Source organism: Rhipicephalus microplus, chromosome 9, assembly GCF_043290135.1.
Source record: "Rhipicephalus microplus isolate Deutch F79 chromosome 9, USDA_Rmic, whole genome shotgun sequence".
In the NCBI taxonomy this organism is placed as follows: Eukaryota; Metazoa; Arthropoda; class Arachnida; order Ixodida; family Ixodidae; genus Rhipicephalus; species Rhipicephalus microplus.
Window position 1 is genome coordinate 62,886,538 of NC_134708.1, and position 10,089 is coordinate 62,896,626.

Genomic DNA, 10,089 nt, shown 5'->3' on the forward strand with positions numbered 1-10,089 from the left:
CAGCCTGCTGTCCGCCGTGTTTTGTCCATCTTAGCCGGGAAGTGAGGTGGCATTCCGACACCATAAGACGTTCGACGTGACGACCACAGTTGTTTCTGGGTGCCACATGTGCAGTGTGGTGTCCACGCCCCAATCAAAGACGTTGACTTGAGCGAGTGTGAGCGGCACCATCAGAAATGGTGTGTGTCCCCCGTGATTCAACAGCGCATTCTGGACCCATTCCCTGATTTAGTCAAAACGCACACTTTACAATGAGCCACCCAGCTCATTCGCAAGAGATCTCTCGCCCTGTCTGTACAGAATGTAATAAATCCTCTGTTAAGTTTGCCATCCTACTCCTGAGTGCACATGCGTTTTCTTTTCTGTCTCTCTACACCCCCTTTCTCGCCCCTATTTCTCCACCCCCAGTGCTGGGCAGCAAACCGGATGCCAAGATCTGGTTAATCCCCCAGCCTTCCTTTCTCTCTCTTGCCATCTTACTGCCTTGGCATCTTCATCCCGGATATCTGATGCTTGAATTAAAAGGCATCAAATATTTTCTGCAGCATGTTGAGACGCTGCATATGACTGGTCATCCTCGAAAATTATCAACTTTAACACCACGGATAGGTGATGATATACCCTGAGTAGGTTCGAGCATGTATTATGCCTCGACGCTTCTAATCTCCATTAAACTTCTCCCTTTCGATTTCATCCTTCGGGGCTTTGTGTAGTTCTTCACCTAACGCGCTGCATTTGTGCTGCACTGCTACCATTTCATTTCTTCTGAGTATACGCCCTGTTTCGGGCACGATCATAGGCTGCCATCTTGGACTGATTATGATGCCGTTTTGCATCCATATGAATATTCGAATAGTGCTACTGTGAACTCGCACGCATCAACACGCTGGGCCAGTACATTCAACGTTGTATGACCAAAATCATTGCTAATTACGGCATAGAAAACCAGCAAAATATACTTTAAGCCTCAGATGGCAGCGCCTATGCATTACTGTAACTGTTACATTTATTTTTTGTCAATTTGTCCAATATGTCATTTCATGCAGCGGCCGCCAAACTTGTGCCGCTGTTCATAGTGGTACTCTCGGTCTCTAAAGCTGGATGAAGATAACTAAGAAGCCTGTTTTTTACTGGCTACATAAATGTGAAACGAAGCTATAAATCAAGATGAAAAAGAAAAAGACAAATCTGTGAAAATTCGGTACTGGTGCATGAATGGCGCGCCGATTCCACCGATGAAAAACGTCGGCGGCGGCGGCGGCGGCGCGCCGAACAGTTCGCGCCGGTGGCGACGACGCGACGAAAACTCTCGGCGGCGGCGCGCCGACCAGTGGCAGTCGGCGCACACCTCTAACTACCCATCATTCCCATGGTTGCTGGACGATCGCAGCGCCAGAGTTCCTTCTAGTTAATTTTGAGCACGGAGGAAGGAAAGGTGATTTCGAGAAACTCTATGTCTGTCATAGCACGGAGGAAGCTTCCTCCGTGTGTCATGGAGTTTCTCAAAATGAACTAGAGGGCACTCTGGCACTGCGATCGTTCAGCGACCATGGGAATGATGGGTAGTACACACATTTGCCTAGTCTTCGTACTTGCGGGCGGCGAATCGTACTTCCGGCTCCGTTTATTGCTGTGTTTCGGTTTTGTTTTGAAAGAAAGATTGATCCCTTTTGAACTTCGTGAGCCAATTTGGAAAGTAAGTTTAAAAAATAAAATGGTGGAGCGCAACGGCTGAACATTTGCTAATACTTGTTTCGTAAGAAAACAGCTCCAAGCCACACGAACACACACGGAGCCAAAAGCAGGCCAGAAGTACTAATATTAGACAAATGTGTGTACTACACATCATTTCCATGCTCGCTGAAGCGCCGTGCGTTACAGCTCCCATAGACACTAGCACCAGAGTTCCCTCTAGTAAGTATTGTGGAAAACTCTATGGTTTCTGTGGGATCGTTTGGAAACGCTGGCTTAGACGCGGTAGAATAGATAGAACACCCGCACCACACAAATGGGCGAGAGCGGTGTTGAGGTGTCTCACCCTGATGCAGACAGTTACGGGGCTCACCTTTCCTTTCTTTTCCCTCTACACATAAACACTTCCCCGTCTCTGCGACGTCAGGCAGAATGGCTCTCAACTTTTGCAAGCCGCAAGCCGGCTCGCATGGCTCGCCTCTCATTGGCTACTGCGAAAAACAGCATGGACCGCCGCCCCATCGGAACAGTGGCTAGAATACTAGAAGTGTGATCACCGCCAAGCGGCTGCAATGGGAGGTAGTGACGCCGCTTTGCGATGTTTCCGCTAGATGGCGCGCGCTGTCGTATACATGTCTGGCTCTCAGGCTGCGCACGTTGTTCAACGCTGCAACTCGCCGGTCAAACGTGATTCTTTTGCCTGTTTAAGCTGTTCTTTCGTGCTGCATCTGCTGCTCAGACAGCCTTCTCGTGTCTACGTTATGTTTTTTTGCGGAGTGCGTGCCATGAGCAGACGTCAGAGCCACTGTTTTGTGCCCAGATGCTCAACTGGGTACAAATCGTGCAAGCAGAAGCTTTCATTGTTCGGAGTCCCAAAAGACGACAATTTTTTCCAGCAGTGGCAGCGTAATATACCAAGAGCAGACAAGCCTTTGGAAAAGAACGCTGCCGTTTGCGAGCTCCACTTCAATCAGCAGTTCATCTCGCGCCACTTCGAGCACGTTATTAACGGTGAGGTAATGCGTTTGGACAGAGCTAGGCCTGTACTATTGCCGCATGCCGTGCCAACGATCTTTCCAAATGCTCCTTTTCACCTCTCGAAACGTGTGGCGCAAAAAAGAAACCCCAAGGAGAGATCACACCCACCGCTTGTGATTACTCAGAAAAGACGTCGAAAGGACGACGACCGGGAGCCGCAAGAGGAGCCGCAGAATGAACCGGAGCCACCCGACCTTCCAGCTGCGCCCGTTTACGACTACAAGCACGTTCCACTTCCTTCAAATCGGTGGGGAAGGCACGTATTCAGTGAGGAACCGCTAAATGTCACCTACAGCTTGTGCACGCCTAGCTCGGACATGAGCCTTCTACACGCAGAGAAACTTGTTAAATTTTGTGCTAGTGGAAGCGCCATATCACATGAAGTATTTGTGCGTGGTGTGAAGATTTCGATGAATGGGCCATATGAACCAGCTTCTCTTCTGGAGACTGTTGATGCCATGCCAGTGTGTTCAGGGGCAAGCTTGTTGTGCGAGTTTCCTTTTGCATCATCTGGTAAGAACTTGAAGGTCTGGAATGGGAAGCTCTACCATCACAAGTGTAAAGGTACCTCAAGTCAAGATGAAAGACGCTGCATGAGTTGCAAGTACTTGAGAAATCTCCTTGTCAATCAGAGATACCGGAAAAAGAAAACAGCAGGCAAACTGACTTATGCAACAAAGCTGAAAGTTAAAGCTCAAACAGTACGCCGCCTTAGGAACAAGGTGAAGACTCTCGACCAGACCATTGCACAGCTAAAACTAGAGAATGAAGAAATTGAAGAAAGCGCACTCTTGAGCAAAATAGACAAGCTCCCATCCAAACAGAAAAACGCTATAATGCAGTGTTTTGAAGCTGCAAGGCGCAAGTCCCGAAATGGCATGCGCTACAACCCGGAGTGGATGTTGGAGTGTGTCATCATGCACATGAAGAGCCCACGACTTCATGAGCATGTGCGTAGGGAGAAAATTCTTGTGCTACCCAGTCGTACATGCCTCAAAGCATTCACGAAGAAGTACGACACGTGCTTTGGTTTTAATAAATGTGTCCTCTCGGGCATTTCTAAGAAGACTGCTAATATGGGAGACTTTGAACGTCATGGCGGACTGATCGTTGACGAAACGAAGCTTGCAGAAAACTTTGGTGTTCAGCGGGGAAGTGGAAAAGTTCATGGATTTGTAGACCTTGGTTCTTTCACTCCCGAGGCTGACAAAAGTGTTCCATGTGATCATGGTCTTGTGATAATGTTTCAACCTTTGTCAGGTTCATGGCACCAAAGTTTGGGTGTATTTGCATCTAGAGGCAATGTGAAAGCCCCACTGCTTTCCAAAACCATTTTAGAAGCAGTTATTCTGGCAGAGAATGCTGGCCTCAGGGTAGACTATGTGACATCGGATGGAGCATCTTCTAACCGTGCAATGTGGCTTCGATTTGGCATATCTGGTTCGGCATCAGCTCTCAAGCCTTCAGCACCTCATCCAACTGACGTCAAGAGGCGGCTTTTCTTTCTGTCTGACATTCCGCATTTAGTAAAGTGCATCAGGAACGGCTTCATCAAAAAATGGCTATAAAACACGAGATGGGCACGTTGATGTTAGGTCAATCAGGATAGCTCACGACTTGAACAAGTGTGCTACAACGTTGAAAGCTATGCCTAAGATTACAGAAGTGCACTTGAACCCCAACAACTTCGAAAAAATGAAAGTGATCTATGAATTTCATCTCTTCAGCCTTGACGTACACGTGGGCTTTTCTTATACAAAGAAGCAATCTCATAGTCATCTTCATATAGAGAAGCGACAGAACAATTTGTTCGCTTCATGGAAAAGCTAATTGTTGTGATGACATCCAGAGTGATTTTAACGGCACTGAGAAAAAATTCTGAACAGGAAAGAGTACTGCAGGGTGTTCTAGCATATTTAGACCGTTGGGAAGCCTGCACCGGACCTACGAAGACAGGCTTTTTGTCTGCTAGCACTGCAGAAGGTCTAAGAGTAACTCTGCAAGGCACTTTGGAACTTTTAACATACCTGTCAGAGGAAGTGCAGTACAAATATTTGTTGACTTCACGCCTCAGCCAAGATCCAATCGAAAAGCTATTTGGGAGAATTTGTCAGTTATCCGGATGCAACGATCATCCAACATCGACCCAGTTCCTTACTGCCGTGAACTCCCTTAGCTTTTACAATTTGGTAAAAGCACCAGACACGGGCAACTGTGCAGGTGGCACACTTACGTCATTAGTTGGAACTGATGAAGTGGCCAACTATGTTGACAATTTACTGGACACTGGAAACCTGAATGAAGCTTCAAGTGTGCTACAGGCATCGACTGTCCTTTCTGACCATGTGTAACCTGTGCAAGTCAGTGACGCAAGACTGGTGTACTATATGGCTGGCTATGTGGCGCGGAGGAAAGTTATGGCAACGAAATGCCGGGACTTTTGAGCAGCTGCTCATATCCCTCGAGAACGCAGATAAGGACCTTGCGTCATTCGCAGCATTCTGTGATGTTGGAGGGCTCTTGTACCCGTCACCTGAGCTATTTTCATTTGTGGAGGCACTGGAGGACACATTTACATTGTGGTTCAGTTATAATAAGCTCCAAAGGGACACTACAGTTTAACTTCTTAATTCAATGCAGACCGTACCATCCGTAGGGTGGGACCCGCACAAGCAAGATCTGACGAGCAACATAAGTTTTATGTTCTCACACGGCTTCACTTCTTCACAAAATCTCTAAACAAACAGAGAAGTTCTGCAAGAGAAAGATCAAACCACCTCAAGCTTCGAAGAACGATGTGATGTGCATCACACTGTAGTGTGCTAGCTTTGTTCCCTACTATGATGCCCCCAACTTCAAATAAAATTTGAAAGAAAAGTAAAACGCTGTCCGATTTTCTGTGCAGTTGTTAATCGATAATTATTTCCACTGTGAATACGCAAGAATAATTAAGTCCTTAAAAACTATCTCATGCAAAATGTTAAGTATAACAACATTAACGAAATTGATGTCAACGTCACAGTAGCATTTGTGCTTCTCAGCTTGCTTATAACCTAGCGAAATGGCAATCCTCCCCAAAAGGTTAATCGGTTACATTTCTTAGCACCAAGGAACGATCACTAGCAGTGGCAAGCTTAGCTGGCCGCGATGTTGGCGATTGATGTAAAGCTTCACTTATCATGCTATGGGTATGGTCACACCATACGGTGAAAATGTTTGATAATATCTGCCGCGAAGTTCATTTATATATGATGCACTTACGCCCTGCAATATAGTAGAGGCACATAAAATTTACGGTACAAACAAAACCATATCAGCCACAAATCAGCCTTGACATGGCAGCTTCGCTGCAGCGAGCCGCCGAGCGAGCGACGTGTAAGCTACAACTAGCGCCACCTAGACAGCGCCGGTCGAGGCATCGGTAGAGAGCGTCAGCGCAGGCGGCGCGGTCTTCACACTTCTCCTATTCTAGCCACTGTACCGTCGGCTCGCTTGGTAAACATGGCGCTTGCTGAAACGGGCGCTGCAGCGACATGGAGAAAAAAAAAAGAACAGCTGATTTTATCGTTGCGACCATCGTAAGCGCTGTGAGACTCCAGGGGAGATATCGGTAGCCAGTCAGTGTTCATTGCCCCGTCAGCACGTGCGATCGACTGCGGAAACGAAGAAACGAGCACAGTGTAGAAAGTGTGTTTGCGGATGCGAGTGTCGTCGTTTCGTGTGTTTCCTGGGTAGTACCGTCCATCTTTCAAGTGTAATCGCAAAGAACTTCGAAGATTTCTGTGCTGTAATCATCCACCTTTCTAAAGCAGGATATGCGTTTAGTGCGCGCCGAAGTGAAAAGTTTGTAGTCACCGCAACAAGTGTTAGCGTAGGGTGTGTTCTGTGTGTGCCGTTCGTCGCAGCAAATAGTATGCATAAATTTTGAACGCTTGCGAGCGTTAGCTTCTGCTACGATAAGGATGGGCAAGTTTCATTGCCCGTCATTGTCCTTCGTAATGCGCAACGCCGTACGAGTGCTGTTGTGTGTAGCGCTGTGGTGAATGAATGAATGAATGCATTCATTCATTCATGCGCTGTGGTGAAGTTCTGTGGACCGTGTCACATTTGAGCGATTCTGTCCATTGTTGTGAAGTGTGTTCATGATATGGAAACCGTGAAATATTTAGGAATGTACAGCTCAGTTTCCGATTTGTGTAGTTGCGTGCACATGCCCTGAAAAGGAGCTTGCATGTAAGACATTTTTGTGCATGTAGCCCCCCCCCCCCCCATTATTTAAGGTGCGCATTATGATCGATTGTCTATGAATGCGCGAAATGAGTTATTATAGACCAAGTTTAAAGCAAGTGTAAGTATTGCAATAAATTGTCAGATGTTCGACAGTAGCTGCTAATACAATATCAATAATTTTGTAAAGATTGCAGGCAGTAATGCTACTTTAATTGAACACCATGACAACTAATATAATATGCGATGGTTATCTGCTTGCATCAAGCATTTGAAGAATAGTTGAACAATATTTTCAATATCCTGCCGAAATGCCCATGTCTGTCTTTGTTAAACATGCATCTGTTATCATCAAGTGTCTAGCAAAATATTTCAAGCACATGTCATGTCAAGAAAACTTCAAACAACAAAAATGCTTATTATCGTTAGCTCAGCGTTGGTTGTCTGTTCCTTCCCAATAGTGCACAGAAACAGAAAAACGTACGCCTTTTCTCCAAAGAAGGATGCCGTCTCTCAATCAGCTAAAATATTTTATCAATGAATTACATCAATATGATGATAATTCATCATTCTAGTCAGTAGTAGATATTTTGCAATTGGTACAACGTAGCCGAAGAAACTTGTCGGCAATCCTGTACTCTGATCACCTGTCGTTGGCACTTGTTGAGACTTTTTAGGTAAATGAAATCAGCATAATCTTTCAAGCAGGCTATAATGATTAAATCCAGCTATATGTGCATGTTTTTGCGGGGGAGGTGTTGCAAAAATTTCTGGAAAAACCTGGAGCTATTTCACTCTGTGAAGGTGGGTGACCAGCCAAGCTGTTTCGCACAAGGATTTTGTTTGCTTACTTTTTTTATCTATACATTTATTAAGACTTAAAAGTTTAGCATATGCTTTTTTGAAGCAGTTCCACCTCAGTTTATGTGGCCTAGAAGTGCAACATGCAGGTTATGGATTTATGTATGCATTTACTTCTTTGCTAATTAATTTTTTCGTTCACCTTTTTTCTGTCTAATTTTTTATGCCCCAGTTGCGAGTGGTAATGTTTGCCCCATTTCTTTGGTGCATATCCACCAGGAGCTTTCTGTAGATTAGGTATGTGTTTGCGGAGTCGCAGTACGGCCATGCTTATTACTCTCACGGTTGCACTGACGTCAGTCAATTCGCCTTGTGCTTCAGCTGCCAATTGAACTTGAATCTAGAGACGGTTGACGACCATAATTAATTTTCCGTTGAATATGCAAGCTCGTGGAGTTGTGTGGACCTATACACACAACTGATACATTCCCGCTTAATACAATTTCTCAGCTGATTGATATGTGTGATTTAACATCCCAAAACCACGATATGATTATGAGAGACGCCGTAGTGGAGGGATCTGGAAATTTTGACCACCTGCAATTTCTTAACATGCACGCAAATCTGAGCACACGGGCCTGCAGCATTTCCACCTCCACTGAAAATGCAGCCGCCGCAGCCCGGATTCGATCCCCCGACCTGCAGGTCAGCAGCCGAGTACCTTTTAGACCACTGCGACAGGGAAATGATTTCCCGGCTGCTACGCTCGCAATCGCGAAAATAAATTAAACCAATTTGGATCATAATTATTGTCAGCTCCTGCACTTACTGTGCGCATTTTTTTTTCAGAAACGTATCGACGTTTTATTGTATATTGGTAGACTGCATCATGAATGTAAGACATGATTCCAACTTTGAGGCAGTCTAATCACGTAGAGATTAACCTGCTTTGACGAGACGACGTCGCTGGAATGTTGTTGTGTCTCTGTGCATGAATAACAAAGGAACCAGCACGTAATATAATGATAGCACTGAGGTAACATCCGAGTTCGCATCCCACTGTGTCGGTGCTGCAACATGGCTGTTTTAGGGCCAGCAGTGCAAGCCATGCATAGCCTTGCTGTCAAGAACATTGACACTACTCGAGTGCAGTGATCGAATTAGCAGCACCTATTTTACTGTATTTACATTTGCTTGCCATTCTTCATTTCTTTATGAACACGTGAACCATGCTGTGAAGGACGGAAAATTTGTACACATTGTAGAATATTGGTCGTTGTAAACTCTACCAGTGTGCCAATTGCGATTGTGACCGCAAAGTACCTATATGTGTCTGTTAAGCAAATCACGCTCCTGTGTAGCTGTGAATTATTTTAGATGCTGTGGTTGTTGGTGACGATGAATTATAGCTGGGCACTTTGTAACGGTTTGTCTTGGAATGACTTATATTAGTGGCCGATAAAACACTGGGCTTTTGTTAAAAATAACCTGGAACGGTTTTGGTGATTTTGTACAAACACATTGGGCTGGTAGATTAAGTCTCAAGGGTTATTTAGAGACCAATTTGACCACTCTGCGTAAACTGTGTAATTTATTACTACGCTTTAAAGCTGCCAATTGCTGGAAATCGGTGCAGATCGTAGCAACTCGGCCGAATGCCTTTTAAATTGCCCATTCATAGAGCAACATGCTCTGCACAGAGCACGTCACCAGCCACATCAACATGGCTGCTTATCTGATTGGCTGTCATGGGCTGTAGAGTGAGCAGAAGTATATAAGATCGACTGGTAGGGTGGCAGCACCTGTCAGAGGAGATATCAACCACTTACTTCGTGGTCTTTGTTTCTGTTGCCAGATGGCGTGCGTGCTGCCAGGCGCACTGCGTGATGGCCTCCGAGACTGCACGCAACCTGTCGGTGTGCCATCTCGGGGGTCTAGACTGGTGAAAGCTCAAAAAGGCGAGCGCACTCATGAGAGCTCTGCGATCGCCAGCGTGCCTCGTGAGTTGCGGCGGTCAGGCATAATTGAGAAGGAGGGCATGATATAATTGTCTGTAGCGGCCTTGGTATACTCTGTGTCGCTCAATTTATGGTGCGAATGGTTTCATGATGCTCTAACCTAAACGCTGACAAAACTTTAAAAACCGTTGCAGGGTCTCTTTGATGGAAGTTCGCCGAGTTGAATATGCGTTGAATTACAAGTATAGGTAGCGCTACATAGAGGCAGGAATGCATAATGGAGATTCAGGTGGGGGAGCGGTGCAGAGTCGGAGGTGCAGACACTTGATACTTCATGAACTCGGAACTTAGGATTAGGAGGTGTAAATGAACA

The 10,089-nt window shown here is 45.7% G+C and overlaps 1 protein-coding gene across 1 annotated transcript; it reads left to right on the forward strand.

Annotated features, from left to right (window-relative positions):
* The first annotated feature begins 2,477 nt into the window (after window positions 1-2,477).
* On the forward strand, window positions 2,478-9,805 carry LOC142772283 (uncharacterized). The gene is made up of 2 exons (XM_075874481.1): window positions 2,478-3,680; window positions 9,614-9,805. Exons 1-2 carry the CDS (start codon window positions 2,478-2,480, stop codon window positions 9,803-9,805), a joined length of 1,395 nt encoding a protein of 464 aa, XP_075730596.1.
* The last annotated feature ends 284 nt before the right edge of the window (window positions 9,806-10,089 follow it).

What these genes read in the sequence shown, in the direction of transcription:
- LOC142772283 (XM_075874481.1), top strand. Translation starts at nt 2,478, where the DNA reads ATGAGCAGACGTCAGAGCCACTGTTTTGTGCCCAGATGCTCAACTGGG. An exon ending in GCCCACGACTTCATGAGCAT is followed by an intron (nt 3,681 to 9,613) that starts GTGCGTAGGGAG and finishes TTCTGTTGCCAG; the next exon opens with ATGGCGTGCGTGCTGCCAGG.